This window comes from Empidonax traillii, unplaced genomic scaffold (assembly GCF_003031625.1).
Source record: "Empidonax traillii isolate 1590-97213 ecotype Southwest subspecies unplaced genomic scaffold, ASM303162v1 scaffold755:size778197, whole genome shotgun sequence".
Taxonomy (NCBI): domain Eukaryota; kingdom Metazoa; phylum Chordata; class Aves; order Passeriformes; family Tyrannidae; genus Empidonax; species Empidonax traillii.
In genome coordinates this window covers 625413-640843 of record NW_020955948.1, presented here as the reverse complement: position 1 = coordinate 640843, position 15431 = coordinate 625413, and the positions used below count along the sequence as shown (strand labels likewise).

The following is a 15431-nucleotide window of genomic DNA, read 5'->3' as shown; positions in this document are numbered from 1 at the left end:
TCAGAGCACTTGGAAGATAACAAGGAGACAAGGGGCAGGCTCTGTAGGCTTACTGAGAGCAAATCCTGTCCGGTGTGGAGGGGGTGGGTTTGCAGGCGGTCCCTGCAGCGCTGGGGCCGCGGCGGCAGCAGAGGGAGCCGGAGCGGCACCGGTCGGGGCTGCGGGCCGGAGGAGCAGCCACAGCAACCACAGGATGGTGGAGGAGGATGGAGAACGCGGGGACAGAGGATCGTGGCCAGGCTGAGGGAGACCCCGGTGAATTTTCGGTTCAAATCAGCGCCATCAGTTCTCTCTGCTTGCGCTGGAGACACCCTACGTGAAGGGTGAAGGTTTAGGAAAATTGTAGCCAGCAATCCTCCTGTACCCTGAGATAGTTATGGCAAATTTACCTCACTTTTGCAGGAGCAAATGAATAGAAGGCCGGAGAATGTATCCGAGTTACAGATCCTGTACCTGAGTTCTAATAGGAGTGAGTAAAAAAAAAACCGGCCAGAAGCCTAGCAAAATATAAATCGATTTTTTAAAAAATCAGCCGTAGATAACCTCAACTGAGAGAACACACAGCTTCTCTGCGCTATGAGAAACGATAGGATTAACGTTTCTGCTTTTCGTCTGCCCCTGCTTTGGTCTCCTTAGAACTTTAAATTAAACATCACCGGATTACACTCGTGACACAGTAAATAAGCAGCAAACGGTGTAGTTGTCCTGACAAAGGAGCGTCTTTTCCAGGCTCGGTCTCAGCCGGGGCAGCGCTCGATCCCGCCGGGCGCCTCTGACCGTCCCTCGCACCCGCCACACGAGCGGGAGGTTCATTGTACCGCGGGCGGGTCACGAACGCGCTGCTCCCGCTTTACCCCGGCGTGCCGGGGCCGCGGTGCCGGTGCCCGTGCCCCCTTGGGCGGCCCGGTGGGCCGGGGTGATGAGGCCGAGGCTCCTCCCGACCCCCCGCCCTCAGCTCGGCCCCGTTCCCGTTCCCAGCCCCGCCGCGCCGCGCTGAGGGAGGGCGCGCGGGCGCCCCCTGGCGGCTCCGGCTGGCGCTGCAGGCGGCTCGGCCCCGCCCGGCCCGGCCCGGCCCCGCCCGCGCGTTGCCCGGGGAACCGCGGGCCGGGAGCAGCCGGGCGGCCGCCGCCTCCCGCATCCCTCCTTCCAGCCCTCCTTCCCTCCCTCCCTCCCTCCCTCCCTGCCGGCGCCCGCAGCCGAGCGGCGCCCGCACCCGCGCGCCCCGCCGCCATGCCCCGCGCCGCCCCGCTCGTCCGGCTGCTGCTGCTGCTGCTCGCCCTGGCCCAGCGCCGCGCCTGCCTCCCCGCGCCGGCCAGCGCCGCGCCCCCGGGCCGGGACCCCTGCCTGAGCCAGCCCTGCCGCAACAACGGCACCTGCTCGCCGCTGCCGCCGCCGCGCCGCCTGCAGCTCATCCTGCCCCAGCCCTCGCCCGGATACAGCTGCGCCTGCCCCCCGGGGGTCACCGGCGACTCCTGCCAGGTAAGGGGCGCGCCCGGCGCCGCCCGCCGCGCGTCCTTGCGCCCGTCCCTGCCCTTGGGTGTCCCCGCGCTGTGCGGGCACACAGCGATTGTCCCCCCTCCCCTCGCCTCGCCTCGCCCCTGCCCCGTCCGCGGGCGGCTCTGCCCGCCCTGCCCCGCTCCGCACCCGCGGTGCCCCTTCCCGCCGGTCCCGGTCCCCGGCGGGCGCTGCCGCCCCGCCTGCGGCCGCTCCTCCCGCCGGCTCCCTGCGCTGCCCGTGCCGGTCCCGGTGGCCCCGGCGCTCCCCGAGGGGCTGCCGGCCCTGTGGGAAGCGCTCCGGAGCCTGGGGCTACTCCGGGCATCACACGGAGCGGCAGCGTGCGAGGGGTCGGCCGGGCTGAGCGGGGATGGGGCTGAGCCCAGCCGGTGCCTCGCAGGGTAATGCCGGCACTACAGCCGGTCCTCGCCGTTTATTCAGCATCGACTCGCTGTGAGGTGAAAGGGATGGTCCTTGCAAGCGGATGCTGCACTGCATTGAGTGCTAATCCTGAAATCCCGTCTCCGGGGGGTCATTTTCATAGGTTAGGAAGGCTCGCTCCCACGTTTCGGGTCCCTTTTGCATTGATTTTGAATTCGGAGAGGTCGGAATGCTCGGAGCAGGGATAGTGGTCTAAAATAACAGAGAGACAATAAGCAATCTCTCTCTAACGTTCTTGGTCATATTGGGATTTATTGTGATAACATAATTGAATGTAATTATTGTCACATGAAATTGTGATCCCCCCCCACCCCCCCCAGCATTAAAGATGTCAGTCTTTGATAACATGCTCAGAAATTCACAAAAACTTAATCTTCCCTCTCTCCAGATAAGGAAAAGCAGGTTCAGGGACCCAGGTTTGTTTCCTGCATGTGTAAATGCTGGGTTACTTTCTGTGAGCAGTGTACAAAAGGCTGGATGAATTGGCCACCATTGCTTTGTCAGTGCTCTCGCTTGTAAGTGTATCTGACAGAGAAGCAAATGATTTCAAGTAATTTCAGTCTGCTTTTTAGGCTTTATTTTATTGTTCTTTGGTCAAGTAGTATCTGAAAATTATACTGCTGAATAGATGAAAGGGATAATACGTTTACTGAAGACTTAATGTGTAGGTGAGTCTAAAAGTCATTGTAAAGTAGGAGCACAGAGTTCTGTGCTCGCCTTGGAACGCCTCAGCTGGTTAAATGTAACAATGAAAGTGAAAATATTTACACTAATAAGATCCTGTAAAATCGGGGAGATGAAAGTGGATTAAGTAGATTTCTCTTTGGCTAATTTTAGGTCTTGTCTGCTTAAGAGTTTACTACGTTTCTATTGCTGCTAGGAGAGAAAGAGAGCGCTCTGTGTGTTTGCTTCTGCTTGTTGTGAGATCCATGACTGAAAGATTAATGACCCTTTTGAAGACCTAGTAAAATGTGACACTTGTGCCATCACACCTCCTGTGAAGCGTTGTGCCTGGGGAACTGGGTTTAATTGTTTTTTCTAATAAAAGAGATAGGCAGTATGTTCAGTATGTTCACAGGCAGTTATGCTTTTTATTAACTAATAAGAGGAGGCTTACAGTGTTATACCTTTTGTTTCCTTTTTGTAAAATACCAACTAATGACCCTTGTAAGGAATACTGATAAATAAATGCCACTTCTGGCTTTCAAGGCAGCAGTTGAAGTATGGATACCAGGTAGCTATGAAGTTAATACAGTTTTGAAATGTAACTTTAACTGGGGACCAGGCGGGGTTTTTTAAAGGCATAATATAAACATAGTATATATTTCTGAGGTTTTGTTAATTTTGTCAAAATAAGGAATAAATAAATATTGTACAAATGCGTTATTTCTTGGGTTGCTCTGTCATTTACATGCCTGAGACCTTAGCAGATACTCAATGGCTTAAACTCCTACAAAGAAAGGTATAAACAGTCATGTTTTCTGATTCACTGACAATAAACAATCATAAGGATTTAAAAGTAACCATAGGGATTTTTTTCGTGTATTCCTAAGAGTTATGGGAAAACTATTGACTTGATCAGGAGATCAATGGGATATAACTAGACAGAGGTTTTTGTCTTAATGCTGAAGTTGTTACTGAACAATCGGACTTGTGGAGGAGAATGCCAAGAGGGGAAAAAAGGAAACATAGAAAATATTATGCTGAAATACTCAGAGAAGGAAAATATGTTAGAGTTTTTGCAATTTGTGATGGAGCTGGATTTCTTTGGGAATCCCCCTTCCCTAAAAAGACAAAGATACTTTTCACGTTACTTCCTGCACTGAAGGCAATATTTCAGTAATTCTGTTCAGATGTGTTGAGATGTCAGAATGAAGACAAAATGTTCTGAATGTGCCCATGAGTCAACTGGGTGTGGGGAAGCTGCTAATGCAGAAGGATTGCTGCGAGACTAACTCGGAGATTGCACATAAATTTTGCTCCTGAAGGTTCCACTCTAACTGGCTTTGATGCGTCTGTGTGTGCTGGTGCTGGCATGGAGAAGGAATAAAACTGAGGTCACATCCAAGTGAGATGCTTCTACACGTCCAGAGCTTTCCTATCACCGAGTGACGTATTTAACTTAGACAAGCCAATTCCATGATTTCTTCTTAAAACTCCTTTAGCAACTCATTATTTATTGAACAGCAGAAATTGCAGGTCCTTTTAGTACATCCATCCCATGAATTATGCACGTGGCTGTATATCTCACATTATTTATGGTTTGAGGATACTTTGCTTTGCAAACTCGGGGCATGTTTTGTTATGGATTGTTTGGATTCATCTTGGGGGGCATTGCTCTGATTTACCTCAATTTCTGTTCGAGGTTGTGAATTTTTTCCTCCTTCCCTTTACCATACTGCCAGTCTCTGTAAAGAAGAAATAGAATTACTGTGTTGGGGTGTCTTAAACTTTGGTCTGAGCAAAGAAATCACGTGTATTCCCAAGAGAATTGTACAAAAATTATAGTGAATTCAACTGCATTTCTTCAGCTTTACCCTGAGAGAATTTGATGAAATAAACTGAAATGAACTGAGTAACAGATATTAAAGTTACATGAACTTCATAATCCCTAAATTTTTCTTTATATTCTACTTTTAAAAGCAATCTTTAACCTGCATTTCTAATGACTAGTGTAATGACTACTCTGTTATTTCTAATGATGTATGTAATCCAGTAAAACTGTTTTTCTTTATCAGGAAAGTTTTATGCAAAAATTAATTTGTATTTGTGGCTTAGGAGATAATTTTAGAGACATAAGATGATACAAAATAACTATTTGGGAAATGAAAAATTTCGTGATCGACTTGGTAATTGGCTTAAAATACAGAAACTGAACTCAGCTGATTGCATTGAATTGCATGATGTTTATTTGATCCTGTGCTGGTGCTAATTTCATTAAAAGGCTATCACATGAAGAAATATTAAATTATTAATGTATTTTAGAATACTATCATACATGCTTTGTTTCAGTTCCTTTTCTTGTTTGTTTGTTTGTTTTTCTTTTTAATTTCAAATTTTTTTTTCTTCTTTCTTTTGATTGGTATTTTTCCCTAATTCTTTTCCCTTGCTTCTTTTTAGTTGGGTTTTAGTTATTTTATAGACAGAGTCAGTAATCAGAGCTAGAAAACAATTGGTGTCTGAGCATTCTTAACCCAAATTCTGACTCTGCAGTTCTCTTCTCCCCAGTCTGATTGGTGAGTTGATGACTGGATGTTTCACTCCTGAGCGTGACGTTGGCACCACTGATGCAACGGCATTTTTGAGGCAGTGCTCGAGCAGTTCTTTTAGTGGCAAAGGGATCTCTTTGGTCTTGGGGAGGAGTGGAATTTTAGCAAGGTGTAGCCTGGGTTTAAAAAGGTCAGTGAAGGAACTGGTATTGTAAAAACCGGACAGTAGGTTATAGATTAAATTGTTTTTTATTTTTTAAATTGTTTTTGATTTCTCCTCCTGAATTTCTGCCTGATTAGGTTTTTCTTCATTCTCTCCCCTTATTTTTTTTTTTTTTCTACTTTTGAAGGCTGGATGAATTTATTCTTGTCTTTGATCCTGGCATTTGAATGTTTATAGACTACACTGCAGTGATTTAGATTTTTTCTCTCTGTGACCCCTGCTTTTATTGTTTTTATCCTGTGTTGGGTTTGTGTTTTTTTTTTTTCCTTGAATTTATTTTTATTCTCAGTAGATTTCTGACAATGTGGTGTTTGGTGCTGAATGCAGAACTCCAGAGTTAGCAAACAGCTGCACGAAGAAGGGTTGTTGTTTCCTGACTCTCTGCTCTAATCCTCCAGAGGCAGTGGTACAAATTCCATTGGCCAGGTTATTTCAGGTTGCACTGGACAGTGCAGTGTAAAAGGACATCCTTTAATCTAACTGGTAAATCACCTTCATGGCAGTATCCTGATTAATTCCTCACATGATCCCGTTTCCTATTAAATGCTGACGTTGCTTCTGAAAGGTCTCTAATCCTTAAATTCCTAATGAGTTCTCTGGTATATCTAAAATGCTTTGGTTCGTTCTGTGCTCATTAATGAAGGGTATATACTTAGATTATGTGGCTGTTGTGATGCAAGAGTTTGGTGATGTGGTCACTCTGTTTGCTCTTTAATTGCAGTAATATGTATATTTAGCAGATGCCCTGCAGTTTTCTTAATTAACCAGCAAATGCTAGTTAGGTCATTACCTAGAGCAAGAAATTTGATCCTGAAGAGTTCCATCATATAAATTAAAGTTTCAAGTGTTGGTTTTTAATAATTTTTTTGTGTGATTAAAGGCTGCAAAGAGCTGGATCAGGTGTAAAGTAACTGAATAATAGTGGGAGATATGCTGTGCTGAGATGGTTCAACTTTTCATAGGTTGGATTTTATTGCAGTTTATGCCCTTTGATCTAAGACAATCACTTTGAACAATATCTGCTTAAAAACCAGCATTGTTTCCCTTTCCTTTGAAACACCTGACTTGTAAATTGTAATTTGTATATTATGTAGCTCGGGAAATCGTGTTTAGTGGAGCAAATTCCCAAAATTTCCTATAACTGGAGTTGTATGACTTGACTCAGTATCACAGGAGGTGGAATTGCTCCCCTCCTTTTGAGGGCTCTCATAAAATGCTGCACATATTGCCCTTCAGGGAAGGTCTGGTCTAAGATCAATAACTTCAGAAGTGGCTTTTTGCTTGATCACGGGGTCATGAGTCCAGAAATCTTAGGTGATGATTCATTAAAATTCCCTTTTAATAGGCAGATATGGGTCTGCTGAAAACAGTGGCCACTTGACTGCAAACACAGGCTGGTGGTTTTTTGGTTTTGGGGTGGATTTTTTGCTGCTCTCATATCTCACTCTGTTCCCATTAAATATCAAGCCCCTGTGATATTTTGCATCACATGTGTGTTCCAATTAATCTGTCTTCCACCAAGCATAAACTGTAAGTGCAGTTTTCCAACGATTTTGTTACAGGGGGAAATGCGCAGCAAGATAAACGTTTATCAAGCCATGTTTAATTAATAAAAAACCTCTTTAATATGTTCTGTTGGCTGAGTGTAGTCTCTTACAAAGAAGCACTCTTGCATTCAAAAGCTGATTTGTGTGCTGCATTTATAACCTGTTTGAGTTCAGCAATACGTGTCACTGCCCTCTATTAATTTACAAGTTCACCTTAGTTTGTTTTGCAGTTATACAGGCTGTAGGAAGTGTAACGATTGTACTGTATTTTTAGTATTATGTTCTGCTGTAAACTCGAAAAAAAAATCGTTGTAAACTCTGCAGAAAGGCCTGGAAGTGATACACTGTGAGTAGGAATAGGAATATCAGGGATTGATGCTTGGAATTCTTAGTGCCTTGCTGAGTCACACTGGGCAAAAACTCTTATCACCTTCTTACTTGCATTTCTTCTCCATAAATTCAGTTAATCCTGGGTATTCAAAAGGTTAATTTATGAATTTATATGAATATATGAATATATATGAAGGCTCTAAGAATGCTGAGTGAGAAACACTTTATAAGGAATCACAGTGTTGAAATACCAGGTTCTGAGTTACACACTGATAGTGGCCTATCAAAATATATTTAAATTGTAAGGAAAAAAGCCTTCTTATTAAAAAAAAAAAAAAAATCAACCATGTGGGCTATTTCTGTCTCTGGCAAATATTCAGGCTAACAGTTTACAGATTAATTTAGTTTCACAATGTTCTTTCCCACTGGAAGCAGGGCAATAGATCAGTGATCAGTATTTCAAAGACTTCTGTAGCAAAGGTGTTTGTGAACAAGGTGCTCTTGAGTGAGGCAAGAACGGGATTCAATTTGACTGCGAAAGTAGGATTGTTATACTGAGATAAGGTCACTGAATGTTAATGATTTGGAGAACTTCGCTGTGCCTCAGGTATTAGTTACAACAGCAGCTGTATTGCCAGCCTGAGAAGAATTTGGGGTAGCTGTAGGAACAATAAAAAAAAAGTAACAAGATATGATTCTTTTTCTTTACAACCAGACTTTTCTTCAGCCCAGGTTGCCCTTGTCTCGCCCTTTGTACCAGACCTAACAAAGCTGTTGTTGCAAACAAGCAACAAGCAAAGTTGTTGACGAATGTGCAAGAGAAGGAGCAGCTTCGGTCAACCATGCATATTCTAAATAAACCCTGATTCTCTGGGAGGAAGACCCACACATTTTAGGGGGGGTACGTGGTATAATCCTCACTGAGTGCTCAAAATGCAGTTTAAAGACGTGCAGGTGATGCCACGAGAGAACAGAAGCTGTTGGAGAATGCTGTTCCCTTCTCTGAATGAGGAGTACTTGGCCCCCTGAAGTCAAGTGCAGGTAACTTGGGTTACAAGATAGAGAGGGCAGAAATAGATACCACCCAGAGGAAGATTAGCAGATTGGAGATATGGGGAGATTTGAATAACCTGGGGTGGACTACTTGTTCACTTTGATACAGAGACAAATGAGAAGAGAGTGAAGGTAATCTTGTGACAAGGACAGTCCTTTTAAAAATCAACACCAATCTGACAGTTCAATTCTTCTGGGCATCAGCTGTTAATCAAACAATGTGGCTGAGGAAAATATACGAACAATTTTTTGTAATTTTCCGAAGTTGGTAAATCGGTGTGATCTCCTTTTGAAGTATTTGTTATCTGTGTTTGTCAATAAGAACAGCCACTATCACTGTCAACTGCGTGACAGTTCTTATGTTTCTTATTCAGCCCTAATGATTTGTGCTTTAAATTTGCAAATCTGTAAAAATTAATACAAATTTTATGTGTATATGTGTTTTAAAGGTTTATCAGATGTATGGTTTCTTCTGCTGAAGAAATGGGCAAATGGTTACATCTCTTTTATCAAAATCAAACTAATGAATGAACCTCTGTCATGGCAAGCCAACCCAAATTTCTTAGGTTTCATACACACCTAGCAGCCTATTAATAACTTGTGATTGACTGTATACTTGTCTTTCTGTTGCAATCCAATATTCAGGCAAATTCAGCAGCTTTCAGGGGAACTGAAAGTTTAAAAGAAGGAAGAAGGCCATAGAAAAGTCTAATAATTTATGAGATTAATGCCTTTTTGTGTTGAGATTCCTGATTCTGCTGTCTGGTGGCGAGAGAGTTGTTCTCTGGCATTCACTGTCACTGTGTAACGCCAAGGCTGGGTTCTTGTGTGTAGGGATCTGAGGAACTTTCACATTTGAGAACGTCTTTGAATTGCAGTGAGTTGGGTTACATGAGGTTTACTGACACAGGGAAGGGCTGTGAGATCAGCTTCTTGATTAATTCTTTTTAAGGCTCCAGCTCGCCGTGTGCTGATGGCATACGTGACAGCCCAAGAAAATGGTGCTGAGCCCCCTGGGAAATTAACATGTTTAATTGAAGGAAGGACAGATTGACTTAATTTACATAACTGTGATAGACTCCAATGTTAAAATTTTTTCTAACTATTTCCTCTTAAAAGTAATGGAAAGGTACCGGGTGGACGCTGTGGAAGTTCTTGATAATCTTTCTGAGGGTGTGTGGGGACCTGGCTTGTACAGAGCACGCTAAAAAACGTGGAGCATCTTTAGAGGGCTGCTTAGGACTCCACTGTGATACCACTTAAAGGTGAAGTAAACTCATGGTCAGTTCTTTGTCTATTAAAATAACAAATATAAATTTGGAACTAGTTATTTCACTAATTTGATCTTTGGGTTCTTGAAATATTGCAAAGAAATTCTCTAAGGTGAAGGAACGGAGGAGCAAGATCAGCTGTGCCGCTTCTCCCTGATTAAACAGGTTCCTCTGCAACACCCAACTTTAACTCTTTCTGCAGGAGAGGGGGAAGGGAAGGATTAACAGTTACAGTAATTCTGCCTTTTCACAAGGGCCTGCTGAAGAACAGCGTGACAGATTTATCAGTTACAGGTTTGCCCTCTGATTATCAAGTCCTGTAGCAGTAGCAAACCAGGGTATTGGCCCCAAACTTCTCTGTATCTGATTTAGGAACACGGAGGATTTTCTGTCAGTGTAACCTATTAGCGAGTGATTGAACCATATTTCATGTTGCATCCAGTTCCATTCTGCATTCTCAGTTTTTTCTAAGCTCCTTGCCCACAGTGGGAAAGTCTACCCCACTTGGAGGTGGGGCCTTTGGTGCAAGCAGCTGCTGAGCTCTGCGAGCTGCTGCCTGGTAGAAGCTCTTCAAGCTTCTTGACAGTGAGAAGGACAGGGCTGAGCTGAGAGGTCCTGAAAGTTTTGAGTTACCCTTGCGTTCTGATGGCTTTGAAGTTCTCTTCTCCGACTTTGGATGGGGCTGCAGCTCGGGGTCTCAAGGTGCAGCGTTGCCTGATCTTGGAGCAGAGCAGGAGTTGCTGCGCCAGGGAGAGCGAGCTCCCATCAGAAACACATCTGTGATTTGGCCTCTTCTGATCAGAGGGGCCGGCACAAAACTCATTTTAATCAACGAGCTGTCGTTTTCTGAGAACCCCTGTGTTCAGCCAGAGGTTTCTACCAATTGTGGTGTCTAGTGGGAAAGGTTCCTGAGTGTTTAATGATACATTGATTTAGATGTGAACTTTGCCATTATCTAATCTAATTTTGGAGATAACTGTGGAACTCTGGAGTATCAATCGTTGATCTGCATGGTTTATTTTTCTGCCTTTTTAAAATACCACAGGTGAGGTTCTTTGTTTTCCAAGGGAATTTTAAAGGTCTTTGGATGATTGCTGATCAGGTTAAGCTGATGAAACTTGTATCCCTCATTTCGGAAGAATTTGCTTTCATTCTAAAGACAATTGTGTCAAATCCAGAGGAAACCAAACTTAATGTAGGAATGAGCAGAAAGCAATATTGTTGCAGCCACTGAATTGTGGAAAGAGTAGAATAGTAAGTAATTTATAGTTGCTTAAACCTCACGAAGTAAGTGGGATGAAGACAGATATGGAATATCATGTTGTGTGTTTGCACTTCTTGACTTAAGACATCAAATACAGGCAGCATCAGGGAAAACGGAACAGAAGTTAAACTTTTGGAACCGCATGTAAAGTTTGTATAACACATGAGCTCAAATATTTACCAGAAACATTCCTACCAGAATGAGGAAATCCAGGTATTCTGGTTTAATCACAGAGCACTCGTGTCTTTATGCGCGTTTATTATGATTTAATGTGCAAAATGGACTCTGAGCAAGGGCAGTGTGCACTGCTGTGCTGGCTGGCTTGGGAAGGAGGAACTGGGCTGGGGTCCTGCTCTGACCCCCACATTTATAGCACTGCTGCTCCTGAACCCCAAAGCTGCCCTTGCCTCTGACCTTCCCAGTGTTTGGAATGACTCTGGGGATACGAGCGAGATGAGTGACTGGACACATCAAAGGACCATTAGAAGGCAATCTGTTTGAAATGATTTCTATGTATCTTTTCCTGGTTTTCCTCTACCTTTATCAGAATAACATCTGCTCAAATCCCAGCTCGTTTGATGCTTAGGCATCTGTTCAATGCCTAAGATTTTTTTTTTTTGCCCTGTAGTTGCAGAAATGTAATTTCTGTAGCTTCTGTTGCTGCCTTTCAACTCTGAGTCACATAAATAAAGTTGGCTTCCCAAACAGTTTTTATTTTCTTCTTAGACAAAGGGGATTTAGATGCTGAGCAGGTCTGATAGCTTCTTTTCTTGCTTGACTTGCATTTCAATGGCATTGTGGGTTTTTCGTTGCAGCACTGACAGCTCTTTGGGCCTGAGTGAAAGGAGAGTTGGTTTGAATTTTCTGTGTCTCAGCGAGGTGAACTCACATTATATACCTCAGAGTTTGACTGTTGGTCTTTTCTTCAGCCCCTGCCTGTGTTCCAGGTCTGAATAAATGCATTAATGATGCTGCACAGTGTTCCAGGTGTCTTCAGCCCTCTCCCAGGTAGGAGAGGATGATGAGTTTCTCTAGTCCTGTTATATTCTATATATACCCTATTGTATGTTATGTATCATTGTTCATTTGGATAACAGCAACCCAAATTATTTTGAGTCATCTGTATGGATTTCTGAGTTTTGCTTTGCTTCCTCTTGCTCTGTAATACAGGAGCAGGCATGGTTAGACATCTGGCGTAGGATTTCACAAGGACAGAAATAATAAGTAGTAATTTTTGGCATCAAGGTATGAATTGGAATATACAAGAAGCAGATAATTTAGGGAAAAATAGTCAAATGTCATTGCTGATGACTTTCCAAATATAATAATGATATTTATTCTCCTTTCCTTTTTTTTTTTCCCCTGCTGCAAATCTGATTTGCATTTCCACAGTGAATGCTGGAGAACTAACTACAGTGATCCAGTTTTCATTTACTGCTATTAGAAAAATTATGGACTTAATCATAAGTAAAATATTATTGCTCAGCATTAGTAACCTCAGCAGCCACTTAACAGAAATATTTTCTAAATTTTCAGTTCTGAAGAATTTACTAAAACCTGCTAAACACCTGACAAATTTACATTTCCCTGCTTTTGACTAACTTCTTAACCCAGTCTTTTACTTGCTACTGTTAAGTTATATTGCCATTTCAGAATGGTTTTTAGGTCTTTAATTATTTAGATCTTATTTCCTCTTTGGCCTGTAACCAATGTGGAGGTCACAGACCTTTCTGGTAAGGTCATTTTGCACAACCATCTGCATCAACTTGGAAGTGTGAGTAAATTGCATCTCTTCTTATTCCAGGTCAAATGAGAGGATTCTTCTAGAGAAGATGTTTCTCTAAAATTCCTTTCTGTCAGATATGTTGGGAGTCAGTCTTTATAAATTCTTCACTGCCCATAATTTTTAGGTTTATTGTTCAGGTTGAGTTTCTGAGTCGCTAAGTCCTTAAATGAGTTCTTCCAGCTGTAATTACAGTTTACAATTGTTCTGCTGTTTCTGTTTTATTCTGGAAAGGTATTTCTGGAGCAAGTAGATGGTTCCAACCAAGGTAGCTGAGAGTGGGAGTTGTACTTGAAAATCCCGTGAAGCACAAAGGCATCACTGCGAATAGATTTGTTTTCAATATTTTACTGTAAAATTAAAAATGCTTCGTGGAAAATCAGATGACAAAAGAACTCTTACTAGTGTTGCAATTCATCTTCTTGCTCTATTTCAGCTAAATAGCGACTTCCTTTTTCTTCTGTGCTTGTGATAACTCAGTGCAGCTTGAGTTATTATTTAATTTCATGTATTTAATTTTAATTGTCAGTGCTTTTGTTGTGTAGTGCTATAGGATGAGCTCTATGTTGATTCCTCATTAAAGACTGTTTCCACTGCATTCAGCTGATTGTGGGTTGGTTCAATAGACTGCAACAGCGATTAAGAGCTGCAAGACCACATTATTGGTCTGTTCATATAAAATAGTTCTGCCTCCAAATAATTAATAGACATAAGAAAAAAATCCTGCCCCCGCACTCCTTGCTCTTCCTTGTCTCCTGCCTGATCTGTTAACATTCTTTTTCTGATCTAAAAGTTTGGAAACTTGATATTGCACGGCTTGGCTTATAATCTGCCCCTAGAAATTTCCTCCAATTTTTCTTCAGCATCAGAAGTTTCTTTCTCTCTCTAATGCTGGAAAAAGATACGTTCACATTCACACTTCGCTTTGGAAATCTCTTGATCTTCTGAGAAAATGCAGACCTTCAGACAGCAAAATGGAGACCAGTACTTTTCATTTCAAATCTAACAATATGGTGACCTTTCAGAGCTCATAGGGGGTGCTCTTCAGAGCCGATAGGAAATGCAGTTTTTTACCTGCTGATACCAATTTACTTTCATTATAGTCCATATCGGATTCATTCCTAGAAGTCTTTTGGTAAATTGTCCAGCAGTCTTGTGGATTTTGGCCCTATATTTGGTTGTACCGAGGTCTTAATTTGGTCTCCCTTTTAGTTTTCCCACTTTACCGTGTAACAGGATGTTATTTTAGTGAATTGTCTATTTAGTTTGCCTTAATTTCTGTGGAGTGGTTCCGTGTCCCTGGAAGTGTTCCCTTGTGTGGACTGTAACCTTCGGGAGTGCTCAGTGACGGTTAAAACTCTTATTGTAATGAAGCGTTTTCCCTCTACAGTCACAAGAACACCAAATGCACTTTCTGTTTTTTTACTTTATTGCAGGTTTTTGTTTGTGTGCCTGTGGCAATACAAAGTCTACGTTCTTTTACTCATCTCCTCCTTTTCATGTCCGTGTTTTTGGGAAGTTTGTACTTTCTTCTGCTGGTAGTCCCTTCCATTATCTGCTCTTGGGGGAATAGAATATTGCACATGGAAGGAAGCTCCAGGGCGATGAGGAGGGTCACGTGGAGTCACCTACATTTGGCTGCGTGGAGCTGAGCTTTATTTAGAGTGGTTAATGCTGATGAGGAGCTAACAAAGCTCCTGACTCCCTGCCAGCTCCGTGCACAATTACCCCGTCCCTGGAGTGTGGTGCTGAGGCACTGCAGCTGACGAGTAATGCAGCATCATGCCAGAATTAACCCTGCTGAGCCAGCTCCAGTGTTTTCCCCATCTGTACTCTGCTTATTTTCCACCCTGAAAAATCTGCTAACGACTGAAAGCCGAATGTAGTCATCAAATTGTCCACATGAAATTCCTCTTAATTTGGATGAATATGAGCCAGTTCTAATTTTGTGTCTTAGGAGATTTCACAGAATGCTCTCTACTAATTACAGTAACCTCCAGATGCAGAAATCTTTTTCTGCTCATTGTTCCCTGGCTGCCAGGTCAGCTGCTATAAGGTTTGATGCACATCCAGCTTTTCCCCAGCTGATTGCCTACAAATTGCGAGTCAATATTTGAATGTCAGCACTGAAGTTGAAGTCAAGAAATTTTTCCTTGACAAATAATTCCTGTATAAACAGTTATTTATTTACAAATAATTTTGGAAACAAAAAATTAATATTTATGTCCATTTCTTCTTGCCACTCTGGCTCCCATGCCATGGTTGACTTCTGTGACTTGGTCTGCTGCAGAGCTCGAGCCTTCTCCAGGAGAATCTCCTTACAGGTCATGTGTCCATCATCTGAAAGCAGTCAGGCTTGGTGCCTGACTGCTCCAGCAGCTCCATGGTTGGTAGATCAGACACACAGTGCCTCTGGAAAAGGTAGATCTTGCTCAAATTTCCATTCCTCCGCAGTTTAACTAATTGCAAGTGTCTGGGTTGTTGAAGTGCCTTAGAAAAAGAATTTTGAGTGAACCTTGGAAGACACTGTATAGGTTCACAAAGGATTTGTTTATTCATTAAGGAATGAGAAATGTCTCATGACTTTCACCCAAAATATGCAAAATTTAGGAACCGAAATATGTGTATGTAAAATGTAACTATTTTGATGAAGAAATTTGTATAGGTATAACAACGAGTTGACCTTGGAAACAAAAGGTTTTGGGTTTGTTGTAACCTGTTTATATGGCTTGTAAAATTTAAATGATTTCTTTCATATTGTATATAATTTCTATAATAAAACTGTTGTTGCAGTACAGTGTAAAAGCACTGGATGA

At 42.7% G+C, this 15431-nt stretch overlaps 1 protein-coding gene across 1 annotated transcript in view; it reads left to right on the top strand.

Moving 5' to 3' along the window:
• The first annotated feature begins 1230 nt into the window (after positions 1–1230).
• The window catches only part of DNER (delta/notch like EGF repeat containing), a 95859-nt gene continuing 81658 nt past the window's right edge, over positions 1231–15431 (top strand). The window contains exon 1 of the mRNA XM_027900905.1: positions 1231–1479. Within this exon, the coding sequence (XP_027756706.1) occupies positions 1231–1479 (249 nt within the window). The remainder of the gene's footprint in view (positions 1480–15431) is intronic.